At 39.2% G+C, this 25994-nt stretch overlaps 1 protein-coding gene across 7 annotated transcripts in view; it reads right to left on the bottom strand.

Moving 5' to 3' along the window:
* SPIDR (scaffold protein involved in DNA repair) overlaps positions 1-25994 on the bottom strand; it is a 194030-nt gene that overhangs the window by 164240 nt on the left and 3796 nt on the right. For 6 of the 7 annotated variants that reach the window (XR_014953404.1, XR_014953403.1, XM_031504029.3 and 3 more), the window contains exons 2-5: positions 23430-23585; positions 22454-22526; positions 20770-20952; positions 18025-18182 (exon numbers count right to left, since the gene is read on the bottom strand). Coding sequence is in view for 5 of the 7 variants with exons in the window: in XM_031504029.3 (XP_031359889.3) it covers positions 18025-18182; positions 20770-20952; positions 22454-22526; positions 23430-23585 (570 nt within the window). In the remaining 2 variants the exon portion in view is untranslated. Of the gene's footprint in view, positions 1-1056; positions 17048-18024; positions 18183-20769; positions 20953-22453; positions 22527-23429; positions 23586-25994 lie in introns of those variants that run through there. The other variant, XM_085573795.1, reaches the window with a different exon arrangement.

Genomic DNA, 25994 nt, shown 5'->3' with positions numbered 1-25994 from the left:
ATTCATGCGAGGTCAAGCTTTACTTTTTTTTTTTTTTTTTTAGTTAATCCTTCTGCAAACATTACGGAAAATCCAAAAGCCTGTAAAATTTAAAGCCATGAAATCCCAAGCTCTCTGGAAAACTAACACAAGAGAGCCATCTACCATGCAAAGGCAGGACTGTCAGGGCTGGGGCAGCAAGGGCCGCCGCTGAAACTTATTTGAATGAACTTGACCCAGGTTGGCAGGCGGCCAGCGCCCGACGTCACCCCGTGACTTAACAGAACACAGTGTTCTTGGCACCCACACAAGTATGTGTTGAAATCCATGCTGGAGAGGGAGAAAAAAAAAAAAAGTCAGTGCATGTTTCAAATTAATAAAGGAAAATGGTAATGAAAAGGTAATAAAATGCAAAGGCAGCATTACAGCATTAGAAGTTTTTAATTGTATCCGCTGCATTTTCCCCCCAATTTATTAGTTTATTTATTACTGGTGCTCCCTTATGTACCAGAGGCTCGTTATACAGGTAATTCTCCCCAGGATGAGCCCTTCCCTGTCCAAATCCCATCCCACATGCTCTCCCTCTCACCTCTATCTGTGCCCTACCTGGAAAATTCCAGCGCAGCACTCAGCCAGGCAGTGAGGGCAGACAGCGCCTGCATTGCCAGGGCTGCCCCTGACTCACCCCCTCGCCCAGCCCTCACCCAGAGGCAGCACAGCTGGCACCCCAAGCCTATAGGGGATGATTGGTGACACAGTTATGCCACTCACCAAAGGATTGTGCTAACACCTTGTCACGAGATGACAAGAACACAAGTAGAAAGAGGACAGGCAAAATAAACTTAAGGAACCATGAACTCTATGTGCTTCCTCCACACACCATATTGCTATTACTTCCCTTTTCTGCATTTCCTCCCTCCCAGACTACCCCTCTTTCTCTCCAAAGTCAGGCCTCTAGTCCTTTTCCTTCTTCTTGCTGGTCACCTCTTATCTCACTGACACCCTGATCTCCTCTTCAGTGACTGATCAAGACATTTGACACTTGTCAGTGCAGGATCAAAACCAGCTCACACACACCTGCTGAGGAGACTCTCCCACAGCCAGCTCTTCAGGACCTGTACCTGCCGCCAGCAAACACAGCAGCATCCTGATGGCACAAGCCTCCAGTAATGCTTTACAGCCAGGCCATCACTCATGACAACAGGAACACGGGTCCAGTTTCATCCTCATTACCTTCTGCACACACATTCTCAGCAAAACACCAAGTCCATACCATTAAAGGAACATACAAGGGGATGGCAAGACAAAATTTCTCCCTATCTGGACAGCCCCTGCTGCTTCCACCATTTCAGTGCAAACCTGAAAAGCTGCATCAGTTAATATCCTGTGTTCCACAACCCTTCATCCATCAGCTGAAAGAAGACAACATTTCTGCCTAGTTACAGATTCTGTAAAAAGACATGCATCTAGCAGACAATCCACATCTCTAGCCAGTCCTTCCAATATCCTGAGTCTGTGTTGTATGTGAAAGTTGCACTGATTATTTTTCACCTTGACTATTACACATAGAAATAAACCATCTGCTAATCAAAGAGTCGGGAAAACTTGCATAGGAAGCAATTAGACCCTTTCTGGAGTCCCTGTTCAGTATCACAGAGAACTGTTTCAAAGCACCTTTTCTTCCACCCAGAATTCTGCTTATGCCTTTCAAATTAAAACAGTATTAGTTTCAATACTGTAACAGTAGGGAAAAGAATCATGCTTTAATTCCCTAAGGGTGAAGACCTCAAGTGTTTATATTTTGTGCATATAATTTCCTGATGCTCAAAATGCCATTTTTTGAGTAACTGCATCCTAAAATTTAAAAAAAGTCTAGAGAGATTTAAAAAAAAATTCTTACACCATTTTCTTTTGCCTTACTGTGGGATATTCACATGTGATAAAACCACAAATGCTAATCAGGACAAAGCAGAGAATGGAACTACTTGAAGAATGCATAACTTAAAAGCTCCCTATAAACAATATACAATCTTTTGACACGACCATGTATAAGTGAAAATTTTTACAGAGCAAAAGAAAAAATAGTGCACTCAGTTTCTAATGTCATCTTTTTATGGTCAGACTCCAGATCCAAGAACGCACAAGTAGCAGAGAAAGTATATTCAAAGTTTGGCAAGTTACAGGAAGAAATGGCATTCAAGTAAGAAATTCAAAGATTGCTGATGACAAAAAGGACAGGGAATTCAAACGACACACACATTTCCAGTGACATGCCTTGACTTGATAGTTATCTTTAAGAATCCTTACGGAAGGAGAAGTTCATATTTATTTAACAAAGATGTGCTGGCATTCACACGGTACATTTCTAATGTCAAAGCAGCTGCCTGCCCATTCCCCTCCAAACACAGCTAGAAACATTACTCCTGCAGCAGAGATGGGGAGAAGATTTTCACAGAAGAGGGAAGCTCTTTGGTAGTTTCATGTTTACAAAGGAGTTGACTGGGTTGTCAAGGAGGAAAAAGCCCTGCAGCAATCTTCATACTACATGCTTTGAATACACACAATTAAATTTGTCACAAAATTACGGATGAGTCTTCCGTGAAGCTTTGAAAGCCTGCCCCAGTACCCTCGCCTCTCTCCTAATTGGGTTTGGCAAGGAGCATCAAGATACTGTTAAGTCTGAAAGTTTGCTCGAGAACCAGATCCACAGGTTAGAGAAGTTTTCTCGAGCCACTCCCAGCTGGCTAGTGGGCAAACCACAGAGAGACTGCCAGAGCCTCCAAGGAGGGCAAAGTTGAGGGCAGGATGTGACACACTTACCGCAATCACGCAGGCTACTCGTCTGCCTAACACCCAGTGTGGTTACAGCCTCTAAGCAAATGAACAGAACTATTCGCTCAAGAAGGGTGAGATTCATTTTTTATTGTATTATTAAAGTGCGTACTCCCTAAAATCATCTGTTCTTACGCCCTTCAAATCTGTAAATGGGATATGAAAAAAAAAATTAGCTGGGATCTCTAACAATTAAAAGATAAAGCAACATGGTCTCATGTTTTGTAGCTGACCATAAAAGCCACCAGGGCCATCCACTGCCTCTCTCTCTCCCCTAAACCACCTCATCCCTCTAGAACATGAAGTTCTGTCATATTTTCATTTGCAGTTTAGGGAATCTCAAGTAATTGCATGTAATTAGCTACACCAGGACCAAAATAAGAGTAACACATTGCCTGACTTTGGTATATACTGTTTGAATTAAAATTTTCAACTGAAGCATGTTATGTTTTATTTAACATACAAAAGAAAACCCCACCTATCCACAAGTTTATCAGTAAAATCCCATTTTCAAAGTACAGCTGAATCCTGAACCATCTCTAACCATGTTCAACTATGTACATATATAGCAAAGGAGCAACCACAACAGCACACAACTACAGCTAGTTATAAACCCACCAGGTAGGAAAAAAATGCAGGCAAGAGGGATACTTTTATTTTCTTAAATACAACACTGTCACTTTAAAAGAAGGACAACTATCAAATGGGTCATCCTCCTTAAAAACAAGTGTAAGCAAGACTCAGATACTGAAAAAGCACAGAAATATCATGTAGTTCCGTTAGCATGCCAAGTTACTAATTTGAGAGTTGGGTCATTTACTAATAGCAAAGTGAAGAGCACTTATTGTCTGTAATGTTGCAGAACCTGACAATCTAACACTCTTGCCTACTTTCTCCTCACTCCTTTTTAAACATAGTTAAAATACCCATTTGGAGGGTCAGAGAAAAGAATCTGGGACATATCCATAACAAGAGTGAGTCCTTAAGTGCAGAAGCAACACAAAAACATGACTTCAGAGCAGCAGGAAGTGCGGTGGCACATGACAGATACAATCAAATCCATAGGTGAGTAAATCCGGGATAATGCCAATTAGGCAGGTGTTGCATTTCAGCTTCTGCAACATTTAAACTAGAAGCATTTTATTTCTATTGCTTTTTTATGACACCCGATCTGTCAGTCCTCACAACACTTTGGTCTGGAAATTACTTGTTACCAGGTGAAACGCACAGAAAATGAGAGAAAGGAAAAAATGTCAAGCTACCTACAGGGCAACACAACAGGATTTATGTCATCTGTGGTTACAATAAATACAGACTGAGGCAAACAAATTGCACCTAACTATGTATACAAAACTCAAGACCTTTCAATTTATTAAATAGAAATTATTACTGTTTGTAGGAAAGGAGGTGATGCTCCTTGCCAGCTACATATGGCAACATATTTCTAGATGCCTGTTTTTATTTCTACCAATTACAGCTTAGGGTTGATGTGTGTGTTTTCTTTTTGAAAAGCTAGTACAGGTTGAGGTATTCTTCTAAAACAAACATACACACCTGTAGTAGTGACTGCATTTTAACCACAGAAACAAAGTGATACAACCCATCAGGCTTCTGGATTCTACAGTTTCACAGTGTTAAACCAGGTTTGTACTCACATCTTACTTAAGTAAAATGTCAAATCAAATTGGTGTCTTCAGTCTTAATTTCATCCTTATGTACTGCCAATTCTTTATGTCCATAATTATCACCTTCTTCAATTTAATCTTATGCTTCTGCTTTATTATGGACTAGTTTGCCTTAGTTTGTTCTCTGTGTGGTCTTTCAGAGTTTTAGCAAGTATTGATTTTCCACAGTAGAGTTTCTTCTCTTTCCAGCACTACATAGTTAAGGTCATAAAACCAAACAAAAGAATTCCTTTGTAATTTTTCCCAGCATTGTTTGTTTAGATTTCTACGCATGCAATTAGTCTAGTTTCACGTAGCAGGAATTAAAACACTATTCTTGCTAGAAACTGCAGAGACTGGGACTAACGCCTGCCAGAGAGACTGAGGCACCAGGTACAAAGCTTCAGTTTCACTAAACAGAAATAACAAATCAAATTTGATGTTCATTTTAGATGCAAGCAGCAAGCCAGGGCTTCCTTATGCTTTAATCCCATCAGCACTGGCATAATGCCACATAAGATAACATGTTAACAAGGTTCTGGAAACTGAGGACTTAAACACACAATAAAGCAGCAATTAAAAAATTGTGGAGATGAAGGAATAACCAAGTGAGAACAGCAAGAACAAGTCAGGCCAGAGACTTGTTGAACTCAGCATCCTATCTGAGACAGGGGCCCATGTGAGGTGCAAAAAGCAAAGAAGCACAAATCAAGTGGATGCTTCTTCCCTCATACAATCCTGAGGAGTGAGGCGACCTGCAACTCTAGAACTTCCCAAGGGAGCATAATCTGAATTACTAGGTAATTAGAATTTTCTCTAGGAAAAAAAAATCCCATCACTTTTAAACTGAACTCTACGAAATTCTGGTAATATTGTAGAATTGCTTATATTCTAATTAATGTTTTTCATGTCAGCAAAGAAAGTCACTGGAAGGGACCACAGGTAGGTCACCAGCCATAGATTTCTGATTAAGTCATTGTGGTTTATTATTGCTGCAACATCTAAAGAAGTCTCAGAAAAGATATGAATGTTATGCTGAGAACTGTACCAAAATGTACAAAAAGAAGTGGCAACCTCTCTTCAATGAATTTGTGGCAGAAAATGAAGTTAAGCAATGAAGTGCATTTTTAAAGAGTCACAGTGCTGATCAAAAAAAAAATACATTGAAAGGTATTTTTCTTGCAGTTCAACCTTACACAACTACCAACACTTGGGGATCTCCTTCAGAACATTTCATTCATTCATTCCAGTTCATTCCAGATCTGGAAAACACAAGCATCTTTCTTCTTTTCAAAAACAGAGCTAGTCCTGCTAATAAGCAGATGGAGAATTTTTACAATTACTGGCTGCAAGTCTTATAAAAATTAAATCCATTTGCTGTTCTTCCACTTAAAATGCATGGTAACAAAGCAACAGAAATTAGCATTCAGCGGTCTCTTAAATCATCCCTCCCTGCCCAAAATGTGAAAATAAACCACCACACACTATATCACCAGCAATCTTACTTTTTCAGCTCTATGATGACGACAAGGATCATGACTGTGTCAAAGGCGAATGACTATTGTCTACATTATTACTTCTGACTGTTCAGAGCATCTGGAGCATGCAAGGCAGAGAGAAAAACTTCCACTACCACTTTCCAAAATCCTTACAAATTAATTGATGGCAATTAACAGCTGACTAGCATTTGAAAACCCTGCAACTCACATGCAGAGGATGTAAACAGTTTTGCTTCTTCACAACCAAATTTTTGAAGTCACAAGCACATTCTGCATTAAAAGTGCAGAAATGCTCAAAGTAGCTGCAAAGTAATACACACAACAAAAAATTATGTTGGGTACTTTATAATAACATAGTGCAACTCCTCCCCCTCAAATCTGTCATTCTTGCCTTCAAAAGTGAGTCGTACCACAGAAATGTGGCACAGAAGTTATGTTCCCTTCCAATCCTATATATAATTACATCCTAGTTTTCCTTTCCATTATATTTCCATTATTTACTTGCCATTATTTCCCAAATTATGATTACTTCTACTTACCTCCCAACAAAATGAACTATTATAACTTAAAAATTTACACTCGGCATCCACAAGGATGATCCACTAAGGAGATATGTGAAATATTTTTCACTTACTAAAGTGATGAAGCAACTCAGCATACCCATTATCAACAAGAGTGATTGATACATTCAGGTTTGTTTTCTTCTTTTATTATTTTTAAACACTGAAGAAACCAAACCAGAGATTTTGCCACAGATTTTTCCTCTAAGTTAGTTAGATTTGAGAAACCATCAATATGCATGGGTATCATTTATCTAAAATTTAATGCCATGTAAAAAGAAGAAACAATTCTCTGCCATGTTTTGATGCCCGCTTAAACTACCTTTTTCCTCTACAACTGCTGTGATTAGTGGAAAGTTTTTAACAATGAGATGCTTTTTCATATGAGAAAAGCATCACAGAATCTTTAAATTGCAAATAATGTAAGCCACAAGTCGAAAATAATGTAAGGAATAAACCTAGCTCTACTGTTTGCATAGGAAAACTAGACTCAAGTGCATATAAAGGTTACCAAGTAGAGGGGAATAATCACCTTCCTGGCATTTGTTTCAGACTTGTTTCATGTAAAAACATTGGTTTTGTTGTTGTTCAAACTGATAGTCTTATCTATTGTCTGGCTCATTGCTTTTTAGCCATGAGAATGGCAATTATGTCCTATTTTATTTCCTTGTCCTAAATTTTGCACCCTTCAAAAAGTCTACTTAACCTGGTATGTTTTAATCCACCATTCCACCCCATAAACTATTTAGGAAAAAATATATCTCTTTCTCTTGCTCTCCTCCTCCAGTTACTACAGACTGAGGCTGATGGCAGTTTCTCAGCCCAAAGAGATGCTTTGGCCCTTCCTTTTTAAACCAGCAAAAACACACCACACAGAAACTCTTATATCCTTCCAACACAACACAAATATCTCACATTATAAGGATTAATCTGTTGAGTTCCATAAAAGAGGAACAAGTAAGTCAAAGCTTCTGTAATGTGTCCTGATATACAGCTATATAATCTGGTTTCACAAGCAACTGTGTAAAGCTGTTGCATTACTATCCACAATATTAATTCTTTTCTCTGTACAAGTCTGCAAATAACTTGCCAAAAGGCGACATGATGCTTTATCTATAACTGTCACAAATAAAACGTCTTTTTTCACATTCTGCCTTTAAGATAATACACTATTAGACTGGGGTGTTTATTTATTTATTCTTTTTATACACATAGTTATACTGTTTTCCCATTCTAAAAGATACCAAAGTGTTTCATATCCTAGACAAATCACATTATTACTAGAACATACCAGATTCACAACTTAGCAAGACCAATTTTTTTTTTTACTTTCATGATGTTTCAATGTACTTCAACAAATGTTTATGCTTAAAAAACCCCCAACATAGTGCTTTTCTAGTTAGCCATAAAAATTAAAGATTTAAATTAAAAAAACCCAAAAACCATAAACAAAAAAGCCCAGACTTACCTTCAAACTTCTCGCTCATCTAATCAAGTCAATAAAAAAAAACTTCAGTCTGTGTCGCTCACTCCAGGGAAGCTAAACTCTTCTCTAGACAAGTCTGGCTAGAGCCATCACCCTCTACAAAATCCATGCTGTCTCAAAAGCTCCTCTCCCTCTTTATGTCTGAACAGAAAGCTTTATTAAAAACATGAGGTAAGCATAAACTAAGCTAAGTTAAAGAACACCCTGCAGAAGCCACGCAGAGCAGCAGGTGGTAGGGAACTACAGCTACAAAGGGTATCCACTGCACTGACCAAGTAGAGACTCATTTGCAACATTGTCTTTTAGTATGTGACTTCTCAATTGCTCTGCAAAGGAAACACCGAGGGTGGTGATGTTAAAAAGGACAAAAATCATACACGCTGAAAAGCCCACAGCAGACAAACATGGGAATAGCTGTAGGGGTGTCTACCAAGGACCATTCTATCCCCCTACTTTTGTCTCCAGCTATGATTAATCTCAGATGTTTAGGGAAGAGTTTAAAACAGGACAAGCGTGCAGCAGGGTTGCTATAGAAGAGTCTTCCTGTCTTCCTGATTCCAGTTTGTGGCTACAACTAGAGGCAAGATCTTTGTATTAAATTCTTAACAGATTTGTCTTGTCTTTCTTTAGTTTGTCCAGTTAGTCTTGAACCCATGTAATCTTTCAGCATCTGTGTCATTCTGTGACAAGGAATTCAGCAGCTCATATCAACTGGATGAATAAACTCCATTTTAATGCTGAATCAACCTTCTAGTTTCACTTGATGTGTCTTAGCACGAGACAGCACCCAGTCATTCAGGCATGGATTTCTTTCCATAATGCCCTCTCCATAACAATCTCTTTATAAGGTTGAAGATTCCTATTCTCTAGAACGTTTTGCTCCTACTAACTTGCTCTGAAGCTTTTTGAGTTCCACTGCACCTTTTTTCTTATGAATGGAAAGACCAAAGTTACTATCCACAAGTACAGTTTGTGTGCAAGCTTAAGGGATTCTTAAAGTTGTGGTGTTTTTAGAAGACTTTCAGAGTACTTAAAACCCAGAAGAAACCTCAACCCTTCTCACACCTGACTATTTAGGTCAGGACAAAGCTGCTCTACCCATTTTGTCTGCCTTCACAAGAAGACAGTTCTAGTCTGGTTTTCTCACTTAGCTTTAATGTTCCGTTTCCCATGCATAGGAAGGTGTCAAGGTGTCTGCAAAACACCAACAAGTTTGCTGCAATCAGTGTTTCTAAAGAGTTGCAACCAGATGAGAGTATTTGGTGGCACAGGACTAAAATGTTCCATTAGGCAAGACCAAACCAGTGAACTGACACCAAACAACGGCCAGGTGAAGGTGAATGGGGACAAGAGAATGAAATAGTGACTGTGCTGAGAAGAGGAGACAGAGTGGGAGGAGAACGACTAGAACTGAGACAAAAAGAATGCCACTGTGCTGGGACTGAGCAGTGAATCAACAGCCACATGCAACAGCTTCTCCATGTGTCCAGGAAGCTGGAATAACAAAGCTCAGCTGTAGTTGTGAGTAGTGGGAAAGATATCATATGAAGTAACAATTCCATAGCATATTTCCAGAGAGATTGAGGACAAAGATAAAACCAGCAGGTACTCAAGGCTGTTGCCCTCGTCTGAAGGCAAATAATGTTATCCTAAGGAGGATAAAAAAGGATTAAGTACGATGAAGTAGCTGGCCTATACACAAGAATGTGTTAATAGACTCCTACAGAGCAGGCAAAATCCTCTTTAACATATTACAGCTATGAACAGCTATCCACAGAAAGGGTTAATCAGTCACCAGGGTTGTTAGTCTGGAATATGAGTATCCTGATAACAAAAGAACTGTAAATCTGAACTGTCATCTACAGATGATTCAGATGTTTGGACAGAAACTGCTTATCACAGAACATGACACAGACCCTGACAAACTGGATATGAGAGGCATATTTTCATACCATCCCAGTCCTTTCTTATTGTTCCCAAGAAAGCCACCCCTCACCCAACAACATTTCATACCTCCAAATCTCTCAAGTTCTATTATACATAGTCTCAATTTTATTCCATTTGTTCTGCCCCTCTCTTATCTAACACACTTCCACACTGCAATAGGAGCCAGGAACAAAGTTCATGTTCCCCATACCTTACCATCAAACTGCATTCTTTGCAAGCTAAAGACACAGTGCTGTGACTTAAGAAACCCCAAATCAACCACAAAACAAAACCCCACAGAACTGCTTTCTTCCATATATAGATATGGAAGGAGCTTCATTCATTAAAGAGAGATACAGAGAAGTGTCATCCATTAAAGAGAAACACACTGGGAAAAACCCCAGGGGTTTTAAATAACCCTGAAATTAGTTTAGAATTCTTTCTAAACTTTGGTCTTCCTGTATTTTCTAAGATATTCTAAATTTACTACTAGATCTTCACAATGCAATAGATTCTACAAAGAGCTGCTACACACTAACCTTCACTACAAAAGGAACTTTTCTGTTTTGGTGAAAATTGACAAGGAACTCATTAGAAGGGGAAGCCTAAATACAAGGACAGTTGGATGATTTTGGTACACTTCATGCTTTACTTGTTCTACCAAGAATTGGTTGACCTTGGACAATTTGGTGTCTTATTTTCACTTAAGAGGCATTTTAAAGGCAGCACTACACATGCATTTTTTTTTTGAGACAGACATATGCATGCCTTTCTTATACTGCTGCCACAAACCTCAACACCAGTAAAATTCACTTGTGAAACGATGGAAGCTGCAACTGCACTAGGAGCCTTGAAATGCCATGCAGTGCTTTTTTTCCACAACTGGTTGCAACAAACATCCTGGGTAGTAAAAGAAAACTTTACTTTCTCCAAGAAATTAGGTCCCTCTCCTGATGCCATGGATTAACAAAATGGTGACAGAACCAGCCACTAAAGGACCATAAAATTATTTTTAAAGCACTGTGACAGCCCACAACAAAGACTGAACCAAAGGCTTTTAGAGAATTCAACTCATTAGCCAATCTACTCTGTTCCAGTCTTCTTCTGGAACTACAGTGTTTAGAAAGTACATTTATAAGAAAGAGAAATTATTAATATTGGTCCTATGTATTCCAATAAAGTTCTCTTCCACCATTTCTTCAAAATTAATTTCCAACAAATTAAAATCAATCTCTTCTCCAATTTATCCTGAAAATTCCTGAGATAGTTTGGAAGACAAAGTAAAACAAATCAAAACTAAGCAGCTTTCTCACTGCACTCATTATCCTTTGCAGAACACAAAACTATTAGCAAATTATCCATAATAGCAAACAACAGAAAGCCTCATCAGAGGTGAGTAAACCAGCAAGACAAAAGCCTTTAACTTTCTATTAATGCTGTTAATTCCTCTGGCTTTATTCCCTCTCTCCTTTCAAAGGGGAGCACTGCACTCCCAGCAGTGCATGCTCCGCTCATCCCTGTAGCCTCACCAGGCAATCTGCTGCAGCACCAGGCAATTTACCAACAGGAGACCTTCTTTCTTTGCTTCATCTTTTTAGAAAGAGGTCAGGGCCCTGACAGAGCAAGCATATACCACTTTGCTTCTCCCCGTTACTCCTGAAGATCCTCTGTGATGCTGTCAAGAGCCATGCCTCAGAGAGGTACCAGACCTGAGGAAATGCAGATGCCTTGTGTGGCATGCAGCTGCAGGAAAGCTAACACAGGCCTCTTGAATCTTGTTTAAAACACCAGGCAGACTTGGGGAGGATGTGGGAAGACCACAAAGAAAGGGGCATTCAATACATGGATGCTAAGATAGCAATGCTGTCAGCTGCGCTTGAAGTTGTTGCTCTCCAGAGCTGTGTAAGCTTAAGGCTCAGCTGAAGCCTTAAGTTAAACAAAGCAGAGGGGTTGGATTAACATTCACAAACTGCCTGGTGCTTCAAACAACATAAAAATACACTCTGGGAGTGACAGCTCAAAGCAGCAAGGTCTAAAGTCTGTTTATGTCACTGTCATATGTGCCATGATCCATCAGATTTCATAAATCCAGAATGTGGTACACAGAAATCTCTGCTAAGCTTAGTTAGTAAGTCATACAGGAATTCCACAGACTAGGCACAAAGAAGCACAGCTACCTCAGTGACACTGTGGATTCACCTACAAAAGCACCTGTATGTATGAAAACTGTCATCAAAGATGCTTCCTTCAAAATGAACATCACAGAGTTCAGGCATTTTTACACCACCAAAAACACATGTAATGTGTATCAAGACACTCATATAACTTTGTCCTTGAGGAAGACAATGAACCAATTCAGCCACACTGACATTTGAACCCCTGTGTTCCAGAATTATAAAGAAAAATAGTCCCAAGATAATGTAAACCATCAAAGCAAGGACTATCTGAGCCACTTAGGTATTAGCTAAACTAGTATCACCAGTCCTCTTTTAAACTTGATGGGGTCATTGTTTAACTACAGACTGAAAAAAAAGCTAGTTATAACACAAATAGCTATAGTGCACCCAGAAACATCCTGTTTCCTATTCTGATAATCTGACCAAATCATGGAAACAAAGTTGAGAGGACAAATATTGTCTGTCACTAAGAAAAAAAGCTTCAAGGCTTGATTCATGTATCAGAAGATGCAGACACATCCCTGCAGCCAGGATACAGCAGAAAGCAGCTGGTGCACAGGTTCAGTTTTGTATGGTCATTCAAGTATAAATCCTTTCACTTTGCAGGCATGAATGTAAAAGATGTCTGTTTCTGTACCACTACCTACTTGCAATCTGCTGACCTGTAGGTCTTGCCTAAAAGGCCCAGCTGAAGACCCCACTTCTACCCAGAAATACAAGGTTCCTGGTTTTGGAAAGACAAGGAAGAGAAAGACAGGGAAGGGAGAAGGATGCTGCCCAGATAGGTTATGCTGTCTTCATCATTCAAGTTTTCGAGGATCCAACTAGATAAAGCCCTAACCTGGTCTGACCTTACATCTGAGACTGTCTTATGAAGTTTGAACTGGAGAAATCTGGAAATTATTTCCAACCTGAATTATTCCGTAAATTAGAATTTAGAAAAAATTCCATTTAGAAAAAATTGGAAGCTTGTGAGTATTTTGTATATACTTTAATACACTTCCTTCAGTAGTGAACTGACAAAATTAAGTGCTTGCAATAACACAGTCATATCATCACCCTTTATCCATGTCAAGTCATCAGTCTGACAGGATGACACAAATTCCATTTGCCATAATAATGATTCCCTGCCTTGAGATAACCTGCTTTAAATTCTGTTACACAACAATAGTTCTAGACTCATTTCTAATTACCAAGCCAATGTTAGTTATAATTACCATTGTAATGGATCAAGAAAGTCAGGACACAAAAGCAAGTCCAGAAATAACAGCAAATCTTGGCCTGATCATCTTTTAAGTGACCTCTTCAGAATTTCATGAAATATATTGAATTCCCCCAGTGTAATGCCACAGAAAGACAGAATTTGTTTTGAGGGCTTTTTCTTTAAGAGCCAGGTTTAGACTAATAAATCCACGAACTAAACAACTGAATTAACCTTCATTTGAAAGATCAGAAAGCCTCAGGTAAAAGACACAGACCTACAGATATCCATGCAGGAAGGACTTCTAAAATAATGTATTCTTCACTCAGGGAAAACCCCAAAATAAACCTTTTGCACAACATTAAAATAGTTTTTGTACATTATTCAGTATCACATCAGACCATCCGCTCTCAGGGCACACAGATTGCAGCACAATAGAAGGCTGAGAATGTGGCAGGGATTTATTAAAGAGTTTTGAAACACATAATACATGGAAAATCTCTTTTTCAGCCGTCTGCCTTCATTCAGCATAATAGTTTGGGGATATTACCACTCTCTATGTATTCCAGTCCCTACCCGATGCCTATGAGAGAGCTGGAAAGGGACTTCTTACAAGGTCTTGTAGCAATAGGGCAAGGGGGAATGGCTTTAAATTGAATCAGGGCACCTATAGATTAGATATTAGGGAGAAAAACTTTACTGTGATGGTGGTGAGACACTGGAAAAAGTTACCTAGAGAAGTTGTGGGTGTACCACCTCTGGAAGTGTTCAAGGCCAGGCTGGATGGAGCTTTGAGCAACCTGGTCTAGTGAAAGGTTGTTATGCCTATATCAGGGGTTTGAAACTGGATGATCTTTAATTTTTCTTCCAAGCCAAACCATTATATGGTTCTAAGATTCAAAGGGAACAAGCTCTTAACCATGTGACATTTTGATAAATTTTCACCCAAACCAGAAGATCAGCAGGAAAGTGTCAACTGCACTTATGAGTGTGCTGTGCATATAAAAAGTAACCAGTTAAGCTTTATTTATGCTACATAGCAAATACATAAGACTAATTCCTCAAACCATTCTGGGATAAACCTCATTTGCTTCCCATGTCAAGCAAGTAAATCTGGGTACCCATCAGAAACTGATAAAGTGGATTTACCAGAAAGGGCACAAAGAGAAGACCATACTCTTGTAAGATACCAAAATTATATACTCCATACAAATGCTGGCCTACTTTAAGGGATTAAGTGTTTTGAAGAAGGGTTGAAGTGGGAAAGATGATGCCACTTGGTGCAAGAGCCAGAGAAAGCTCCCAGTTTCAGAGGTAATGTGGAAGGTGAGAGGAATTTAGCTATAGGAGCACACATTTTCATTTAATTCCTAGCATTTATATTTTTGTAAGTTTAAAATAATTCATAGATGAGCAGCTAAAATATGGAACTCCAGCTCACAAGACAAGTTTGGCAAAAAGTAGTTACTACCAGTGCATAAAAATAGGGAGTTTTTCAATTTTGAAGTGATTACATGGCACTCTTTTGGAAAACATGTATGCTGAAAAACTAACATTAATGGTTAATCTTTATTTTAATACCATGTTCTCCAAGAAAAGTTCCCCTAGGTATCCACCACCGGTAACTGGAAATCCAGGAACTGTAAAAATAGAAACATCTGGGGTCACCTTGTCAGATCTTAGTCCTGCATCATCTTAAGCAAAAATTCAACCACTTATAGGTCAAATGAAAGCTAACATAAAATAACTCTCTCATCCCCTAAAAATAGCTAAAGGAAAGTAAAGCATGGTCCTGTCATATCTTGCACATGTTTCCTTCAAAAATTCTGAAGACAAAAATTAGCTGTTACCACAAGGCCAGCTTCAACTTGCCTTCCTCATTATCCTCTATCAAGCAGCTTTACACATCAGAAGTGGATAGCTGATGGGAATGACACAGCACAGGGACTTGGAACATAAACTGAGTCGTGACTGCAGCTTTACAGCCTAGAGATAAGCAAGAGTCTTCCAACCAAAACAATGCATGAAGCTTTTCTATGCAGTTAATATCATTGAATAGAAGTAATTTTTAAATTAGGTATATTAGTATATAAGGGAGTTGGGGAAGAGATTTCCCAGTAGAAACATAATACACTCGTACCAAAAGTAAATACTACCATAAAGATATTTTGGCAGTAATCCTAAACCTCCAGAATCTCTTGGTATTTGGCGTATTTTGAAGTGGCGTAAAAGAAATTTCATGGTCTTTTGATTATCCACATATTCCATTAGATTCTAGATATTTAGTAAATACCACAAAAATGATGATATATCAACATTTGGCTTTTTTTCCCCTTCCCTCACCATGAACTAGGCCACAAAATTAACAGGCCTTTTTAAAGAAAACTCATACAGCAAATGACCTCCTATAGTGAATAGTGCTTTTCTATTCTCTCTTGGAAACATCTCGGCTTGCCTGTAGTTTTTTCCTTGGAAAACAGCATATACCAAGTAAAGTAAAACAAAGACTGCAGCAGGCAGAGAAATCACTGGGGATTTACCCTCCAGCATACACTGAATTCCCAGAAGAGAGTTTTCTGGTGAGGGTGACCACCCAGCAAAATTACCACAGTGTGGCACTCCAGCTGCGATGGGGGAAGAGGAAATCTGTAGGGACAATCTCAGTTTCTCAACGTACCCACATCTTTTGTACTAGCATAACTACTCTGGTTAGATTTAAAAACTTTTTATTACAGTATGGTTGCATCCCAAAGAACCCTCTCATGAGCGTCATTAACACGAACGTGTCTCATAACATTTATCCAGCTTTCCATGTACACTCGGATAAGTCATGCTGGTGTAATAAAAACAGGACAACTTTTACCACTTGCATAAATCTCAATTTTGTTTTCACAGCTTTATGCAGACCATGAAGCTTCTTCTGATGCTGCAGCCCAAAGGCTATATAAAATAAGTTCTTCAAAACTTGCTGAACTCTGAGCTACAGATGCTAGAGTGGGACTGACACTCACAAAAGCCTGACTAGTGCCAGGTCACACATGTTGCCACAGCCAGACCCACTGCTTCACAGAATCAATTAGGTTGGAAAAGACTCCAAGATCATTGTCCAACCTACGACCAAACACCATGTTCAACTAGACCATGGCACTAAATGCCGTATCCAGTTTTTCCTTAAACACTTTCAGCGATGTTGACTCTACCACCTTCCTGGGCAGTCCCTTCCAACATCTGATCACTCTTTCTGTGAATAAATTCTTCCTGGTGTGCAACCTGAGCCTCCCTTGGCACAGCTGGAGGCTAATTTCTTTTGTCCCCTTGCGTATAGCCTGGCAGTAGTCTGACCCCACCTGGCTACAGCCTCCTTTCAGGTGGTTGTAGAGAGAGACGAGGTGTCCACGATCCTCCGACCGAACACCCCCTGCTCTCTCAGCCGCTCCGCATCACACTGGTGCTCCAGACCCTTCCCTGGACTCGCTCCAGCCCCTCAATGTCCTTCTTGTAGTGAGGGGCCACGGACAGAGCCCCTGGCCCCAGCAAGGCAGCAGCACTCCGCCATGGGGCTCATTCCTGGGAAACCGGAGGCTGCTTTCTCTCCTGTGCGAGCAGGACCCCCTGTCACACTCACTCGCCAGCATTTTAATACAGAATCGATCCATAAACGAGCTGCAATGAGGCTCTAATCCGCCTCGCTGACAGCCCGGCCCGCGGGCCGAGGTTCCCGGGCCTGCGGCGCCCTCTGCCGGGCCGCCCCTTCCCGCTGCCCGCCGGGGTCGCTGCCCGGCCCGGCCGGAGCTCCGCCGCACGCCGGGGAGCGCCGGGCTCCCGGCGGCACCAGCCCCGGAGAAGGCAAATCACAGAGTTATGTCGGAAAAGACCTCTGAGATCATCGAATCCAACCGCTGAACAAACACCACGTCAACCAGACCACGGCACTAAGCGCCACGTCCAGGCTTTGTTTGAACACCTCCAGGGACAGTGGCCCTGCGCAGCCCATTTCAAATGTTACTCTGGCCTATGGTACCATCATCACGTGTCTTTTCACACAGGTCAGTTCATTTTAAGATACTAAATAAACATCTATATTTGACACAGAACGCTTTTTTAGAAATAAAATTACATTTTCTGCAGTAAAAAAAAAAAAAGCCACCATATCTTAGCCAGTAATATTCCATTCTCACTGCTTTCCCTTTTTGGAGCTCTGCAACCCTCATCAATGAAAAGGGAGTCCTTCATGTAATCCTTTATTCCATCATGCTCTATTCCCAACACCTGGGTTTTTAGATAGTCGCAGTCTCAAAGTACTAAAGATAAATAGGAAATGGTCTCTCACCCACCACACTACAGGAAATTGAGTGTCTTCTCTTGGAAATACTCAAAAAAAATCCCGACACAGCCCTGAACAGCCAGGTTCAGCTGCCCAGATGTGAGTAGAGGGGTTTGACTAGGCACTCTCCAGAGGTGCCTTCCCACCTCAGTCACCCAGTGATCCAGTGACCACACTACCAAGCTCTGTGTGAGGGACACTGCTTGGTTTTGAGGTTTGGCAGTCAAAGAAAATGCCTTGAAATTCTTTTGTACAGAATTCCTTCTGAAAAGATAAGGTAAGCAAAATCCCCACACTGCCCCAATTCAAATGCAAACAAATACATTCCATAATTATAGCAGCAGCTTTTTTCCTTAAACTTGGAACAGTTTCTCACCTTACAAAGCTCATCACTCTCCTCTTTGACAGCCAGAGAATTAGTATTTGTGCAAGAGTCCGAGTCTGATATCTCTACTGAGCTGTCCTTTTTTTCTGACCCGTCACACTGATCAGTGGAATCGGTATCCTTCTCCCAGTCAATAAGCTCCAATTCATCTAAAATAGAAGATTGGTAAAAAGTTTTTCTTAATCACCATCTATTATAAGCACAAAGTCAGAGTAATACTACAGCTATCCTGAACTTGGGGAACGAATTTCAAAATTATTTTTTACCTATGTACCTGATCTTTATGTTTAAGTATTTTGTGTCTCATAAAGGCTAAATCCTACTAGGTGAAAATATTCTGTGAGGAAGGATAAAAATCACATACATACAAAAAAAAAAAAAGATTTAGTACTGTCTGCAGAGAGGCAGTATATTTAATGGCACAGGTAGGTAGGGTGTTGTCTTTAGTTATTATTAATTTTTCCATGGTTAGGGGCCTTTTTGCCCAGCTGCATTGGATTTGCCATGTGAACTTGTTCAGAATTCACTGTTCTAAGCACATACCTTAAACAATGTTAACTAACATCTGCTATTAGCAGTAACCCTCACAGTGGAACAAAAAAGCTAGTTGAAATGGTCACCTCCTAGAACTCTATGCCTAAATATACACGTCTGCAAATCAAATCTTTAAGCAAAGACTGAATTGTTGAGGACAAATGAATAGAAATAGGCATAAGAAAAGATGGAGGTAAAAAAACAACAAATAAAAAAGCCTCAGACAAATCCACAATGAAATGTCAATAAACAAACAGATGCATACAGAAATGCAGAAAGCTTATTTCCACCATTCTCAGGACTATGTGGTATTTAATGCAACTCCAAAAGTCTATTAGTAACCCCAAGGATCTACTGAAGGGCATGGAAACCTGAGCTACAGTAGCACCCTCACAATCCTTTAGGTCCAAATGCCACAAGGTACTGAAAAAGATAATTTCAATTGCATAAATGAGCATGTTCAAAAGAGAAGAGATAAAAGCTTTTCAGGGGGCTGCTTTTTTTGCTTTTGTAAATGTCATATTTCTAACACTGGAACAGTCATGTACAGGGGAGAGGCAGCAGAGAAAGAAGGCACTGCACCATGCTCCAGGCATCTGTACGTATCCATGGAACTGTGGCAGTACCTTCTGTACTTGGCAGTGCCACTGTAATCTAAATACTAGTTTCTACATTGACCTTTCAGACTCTGAAGTCACCCAGAAAAACACACAGCTATAGTGCTGCCTCCTTTTACACACACAGATGTATTTCTGTTTTTGACTATGAGGAAGCTTAATCAGAAATTTTAAACACAGACACCAGCAACCAGGTAGTGTAAAGAGGTTTCATTTAAAGCTGTGTGATAAGTTGCATGCAACTTGTGTCAACAGAATAAATTCCTTGATTAATACAAAAAGAACCCATTTTATCTTGTCACACTGAAGTACTGACATTCAAAGTGAACTTGGAACATCTCTTTAAAAAATACCTTTTCCCTACCATCACCACACCTACAACTGTACCTATATATGCACACACACAGAGAGGCACACAAGATACAATGCTAAAATTAGTGCATATGATGGTTGCTTCAAAAAACATGGAAATTGCAGTTCTTTTACTGCCCACTGCTTTCAAGATATTTTTGGGTTGAGAAGAAAAACATGACAATTATTGGACTTCAAGCAGATACATAACACATCAGGATTTCTTCAATAACACAGAGAAACCAAGTTTTGCTATCTTATAAGCATAAAAATATGTCTGTGTGTTGTCTCTTACCAAAAAAAAGAGGAAAATTAAAGTCTGCAGGATATACTTGCAGGGGACAAGTGAATGATATTAATGGTAGGTTAGAAAATTCCTATTCAGCAGCACATTGCAGTTCAGAAAATGAACAGTCCTTCCTTTATGAAAAGCGGAAAATTACTAGGAATTACAAAAGATAGCCATCAGATATGTCAATGAGAGTTATATAGATGAAAGAAGGAAGATTTTGCATTTTTGTTTTAAACCTAAGGAGCATATTTCAGCAGTTCATATTTCACGTGGAACAAAAAGTCATCAATTAGTCAACCTATTTGCTCAGCCAGACATCCAGGATCCAATCTAACTGTAATATTTCAGATCTAGCTGAAGTAACAAAGTTAACAGGTTAGGTTAACAAAGTCAACCTAACTTATTTTATATTGTAAAGACTTCCTAACAAGTTCTAATGCAACTTATACATTATCCCAATTAACTCTTCTATAGTAGAGCATATAATTTTTCTGTCTTCAGCTGCACTTTTTAATCAGTTTCTCTCCCCTGTGTCATTTCCTGGTTCATGAATTAGAAAGAAAGTTCTAAGAACCTAACTCATGGCTGTTCACATAGTGCAGCTAACAGGGGAAGCAAGGAAGACCATGTTCTGAAACAAAAATGCATGGCACAGAAGATGGTGCTATCTGCAGCTGCAAAGCCTGCCATATCTAGTCAGTAGATGCAGACAACTGTTCTCCTTTACTCTAAGGTTTAAAGTTTTTGTACATAATTTCTACTAAGAGCTTACTCTATACCCAGATGAGCTTTATGACAAAAAAAACCCAAACCAAACCCCTCCAACTGATCTAACCAAAATAGGAATGGAAAATGTCATTTTGTCAGAATGAGCTCAAGAATATTTCATTACAGCACCTGAAATGGACAAGGTTTATTGTTAAATCTTGCATTTGAACTTACCTTCACTAATTCTGTCCTCTAACAATAAATCATGTCTGCTAGGCGATTCCTTTGTTTTGGAAGCATCACTTTTTTTGCTGTGCAACCTTGGAATCAATTTATTTCCATCATCTGAAAAATCACTGCCACTAGAGGTCCATATTATGTCCTCAGCTTCCTTAGAGCTTTCAGCAGCAACAGCTCCTATGAAAAAGCATTGCGAAGTGTTAGATAGTTGCAGAAACACAGTTTTGTTAAATTTAAAAGTATTGAAAATTAAACTGTACTATTTTTAATGGGCAAAATTATAAATTGTTACTAGGCATCAGAGATTAATACTGAAGCATTAACTCACGTGTATTTCTTATTCATAAATGCATTATTTTCGGTTTAATTCTCCACAATAAATGCTAATACTTCATTTTAGACAATGGGGCTACCACTGTGTCCTTCAGCAGTGTGAGGAAAAGTCAGGACTGTCTGACATTTAATTCCCCCTACACACAGTCCTAACACTCCTCCACTCCCCCGCATGTACCCTTGTAAAATGCTGACTGGTTTAAAGAAAGACTGTCCTTAGAAGTCTGGGTTTGGGAGCTCTCTGACTTTATCCAACAAGTAACAAAGGAATAATAGTATTCCACCAGTAGAGATTATTCTTCAGTTTTCTCTTGAGAGGAAAAAAAAACCCAAAAACTTCTAAGGTGTTGAAAAGAAAAGCTGGTGTGTTTTTGAAGTAAGCCATTTTAATTCAAAATAACTTTCTGCATTATTTTTAATCACAAAAGCAAGGAGAAAAGGATTCATGCTTAGCATGGAGCATACAGAACTTGGAAGGCAGAATTTTCCACTTCCTACCACTTCTAAAATGTTATAAGTAAATGGGAATTTAGATAATTACTGGGGGTTTGGAATTAGGCAGAAGGGCCCAGAAGATAAAAACATCTCCTCCTGCAACATAGAGAGGTTCTTCTTCAAAATCTAGAAAAGACAGAACCGCAAAAGGCAAAAAAACCAAAATGCCCAGTAGGTCACCTACTTGCATCCAACAGAAGCAGCACAGCTGCTGGAGCAAGCAGAAATAGAGACTGAAAACACCATCCTCTCTTTCTTTCCTTTCCTCTGGGCTCAAAAAAACAAAAGGAAAGAACTAGAAAAAGTCAGTAAAATCTCCTCTTTATTCTGACTAGGGTTCTTTTTTTAATGCAAATATTAAGCAAGTCAAGGGCATACTGTAAAAGCAAGAGGTTGACAAAACTCTGATTTTCTACCTATTGCTCATATTTACAAAATATGTGCTCTCTCATGCCTGCTTGTCTGTCTAGAAGATGACAGAATAATCTCACTTTCAATCTATACAGCTAAGGGCTATTTTTCATTTCCTCCTAATAAAATGTGAAACATTTAAATATCCCATCCCTTTTATAATACACTCCATATACAGCGTTAGTGATGCTTCTTTCACCTTTCAAAAGCAGTAGCTGAGTGCCTGCAGCTTTGCAGAATAAATTTCTGGCACTATGGGTGAATGATGAGCCCCACCACAACAGCAAGAGGCTGTGTGTCTTACCAAAATTAGCTTCTAATTACAGCAACAGAAGAAGCAAGCAACCAGTATTTTGAACCAACTTCTACCCCAATACAGGAAAAAATAAAGTAACAACAGTCTGAAATCAAACAATAGTTTGAGATAATCAAAACATACTAGAAGCACTTTCAGCAGATGTTAACAGCGGTCCAAGATGCTTCTTAATCCTGGATTTCTTATTAGAAGGCCTCTGGGACGATATTAAAGAGAGAGATTTAATCACTAAGACATTAAAAATAATTTTAACATGAATCAATATAGTCAAAGCTGTTGTTACTCACCTACCAAAGTGTAGGAGAACAATTTCAAATTAAATATAAAAAATTTAAAAGACTGTAATATAATGAGGTACTAAAGCATGAGAATAAAATCTGAATTTTCATGGATTATGAAAATACAAAATTTTGGTGACTATGACAGAAATCACATGTGACCTTGAGAAGAATAGGAGCCAGTCTTTTCAGCACTAAAATGTCAAAAGTGGGCAGAAACAACATGCTTGATAAAGCATGTGTCCTCTTGAAAAGTTACAGAAATAATTACTTGGTTGCCCTGTCTCTGCCTTTACTAAATCCCATAAGATATGCAACACTGTGACTGCTCAGTACCAGAAGAACAAACAGAAAAGCAGCTTGGATCAGCACAAAATACTTTTCATTCAGATCTGGCTGATCAAGCAGGATTTTCTACACTTAATTCACTATTACAAACACACTATTTAGGTCTAGCAAAAAATCTTCAGATGCAAACTGTGTTGCATTTTTGTTCCACATCTTTTAGGAAATGTAGCATTCCATCCCAAAAGTCAAATTACTTTTGCATCTTTCAGTGTATTATTGAAATTTTCTAAGTGATAAATGCTATCTAGAACACAACATATTAACATATGCTCTGCAAGTTACACTAACAAGTTAAGACAATGTCCTTGTGTAACTGTGCTTTCCATTTTCCTGTCTATTTTGACAGTTGCAACAACATGCTGTTAGTTTGGAAACAACACCAAAAGAAAAGGCAACATCTTATTATTCACTCGAGCATGGAAATTCACTGTCAGTTTGCATCTCTTTGTTACACCACTAAGGCAGCATTTTACCTCCAGCACTGAAGTGCTCTCAAAACCATCCCCACACCTAAGCCACGCATTGGAAATCGAAGTAGCAGACACTGATGTCCTGACATTTGATTTTTTCAGACCTAGGGGTGTCTCATCTGGGAATGGTGTGCGTTCTGCATTCCAAAGTCTCTTCCGCTAGAGAAAGTAAAAACAAACCCATTCAAACAGTGTAGACAATCAATTTCAAGTTAAATTTATTCACTCTAGATTGCCCCTAGTATTTTCTGAATGTTTACAAACAAATTCCAATTTCTGATGAGCTCAGGAAAAAAAAAGTCTCAAACATTTGCAAGCATTTTTTATGCAGCACAAAATAATAACAGCACCACCAGTGTCAGGGGTAAATTAAATTTTTGATAAGTACACTTTCTGTTGATCTAAGTTTCATCTCATGGTACCTGATAGCTGCTCAGTGAAGCAGAAAATATTATATTAGTGAGGAGCAACTCACTAAATTCACTGTAACTAAGTAATGCCTTTAAAGTCATATTTAACGTGCTTTAATTTTGTTTATGCAGGAGGTCACACTAGGTACCACTATACAGCTCACCATTAAAAATAACTAACCAACAAAAAAAAAAAAAACCACCCAGGCTCTTTCAGCTGTAAGAATTACACTTATTTTCACAACCATTTCCGCACCAAAAACATTGCCTCCCCTTACAAGGGATGCCAGAAGTCATTTGGAGCATTAGATAAGTCACAAAACAGGATGCTGATTAGCATCCAGTGCTAATTTCATGCAAGAGATTGTAACATCTGAAAATAGCTGAAGATGACAGAATTGCCTGTTATCACATCCAAAGCTCTCTCAGATTCAACACCATTTTACATATAGAAATTGAACTTGAGCATGATAAACATCTTATCCTACTCTGCTACTGAAATTTATCTTAGAAAGCACTGACTGTATCATATAACTACATCTGTCTTCTTCTGATATACTTCCTTTCAAGCAACTACAGTGCCTACCTATAAATTATTTCTCCAAAGTTAAGTTAATCAGCACACACACTTTCTGCCAGGCTGGTCAATCAGGACTATAACATACATATCAAACATATGCACAAAAAAAAAAAAAACCAAAAAAAACCAGAAAGTGGAATCACAGAATAAATATGCATATTTGTTTTCCATAGGGTTTTTTCAGTGGTCTTGAGAATGAAACCAGCAGTTTCCAAATGCGTACAGTGAGCAGTATCTTACTTCACCCCTCCTGACACATAGTGCTGCTGTGCATGGCAAGAAGACAGAGCAAAACAAATGCACTTTGCAGTTTCCACTGATGATAACTGGCCCTGCTAAGAGCCTCTTCTAAAACTGCCAGGGGTATGTACACCTCAAAGCATCTACTCATCATCAAAGTCAAACTGTCCCCTTAACTACTCCCACAGATATACGAAAGGTACAGTCTTGAATCTGATGTGGTATTAAATCCAGAACTAACAGCGCTCTGGTAAGGACACGATGTCAGGTAAGGAGACTACAGCAGTTTAACAAGAAAGGCTAACATTACATCCCAGAGAAATTAAATGCTGCTTCCCTCTCAGTGAAGATGCTGGCCCAAGCCTCGATTTCCAGAGTGCTTAGACAGGAACCTCTGCATTGGGCTGTCCTCTTGGCAAGTGCTTCTGATGGTTTTTAACCTTAGTCAGTACTGGGAGTCCTGGTTATATGCCTGGTTTTGTAGCTTCTAGAAGATTTTGTGAGATACATATTACAGAGAAAGACTTACAGTATCAAATACGGTTCCTCTAAAGCTTATCTCTTGAATGGGATGCTGCAGGTTTGAGGAACATGTCTGTGCCAACAGCAGCACCATAGCTTGCAAGCAGGTATACAGGACACCACTTCTCATGATCAGTTAAAAGCAGAAATGGTTGCAAATAAGTGAAAATAAATGCACATCATTGCATGCACAAAGAGTTGCATGAAACAGGCTTTGTAATATACTTCAATTGTTAGCAAGTTTAATAAACATAGAACTAGGGAGTCAACCTCTGTTAAGCTTATCATTCATGTTACTCTTAAAATCATGACATTTCCTGACAGCAACCTCAATTTCTCTGTCCAGTACCAACACAGGAAAGAAAGAGCATGACATAAGAGGCAGAGGATGAACAGCAGAATGTGGCAGTAGATACACAGCCACTGCTGCACAATTGCCAAGATTTGGGAAGGGGACACCATATAAAAATCAGCAGGATAAAGGCTACATGTTAACTCCCTCTCCCTAAATAAGAAGGGTTAGGGTGCAAATAGAAAGGACGTGCTTACAGGCGACAAGGTTAAAAAAGCAAACTGAGTAGAACAAATAACTAGGTTTATGTTTCACTTCTATTTAGAGTGCAATCTGAAGTTGCACTGGAAGTGACTTTAAAACAACTGAAATTCAGTGTACTAGACAGTCATGGCTGCGACAGGCAAGAAGATTTTTCACAATTAATGACTTAATAGCAGAAGGGTTTTATTTAACCCTGCACTTCCTTAGCCTGACTAAAACCAGGGCGGCTCAGGTTTTCAGAGCGGCTCAGGTTTTCAGAG

This window comes from Lonchura striata, chromosome 2 (genome assembly GCF_050655825.1).
Source record: "Lonchura striata isolate lonStrDom1 chromosome 2, ASM5065582v1, whole genome shotgun sequence".
In the NCBI taxonomy this organism is placed as follows: Eukaryota; Metazoa; Chordata; class Aves; order Passeriformes; family Estrildidae; genus Lonchura; species Lonchura striata.
This window is presented reverse-complemented; position numbering and strand designations above follow the sequence as displayed.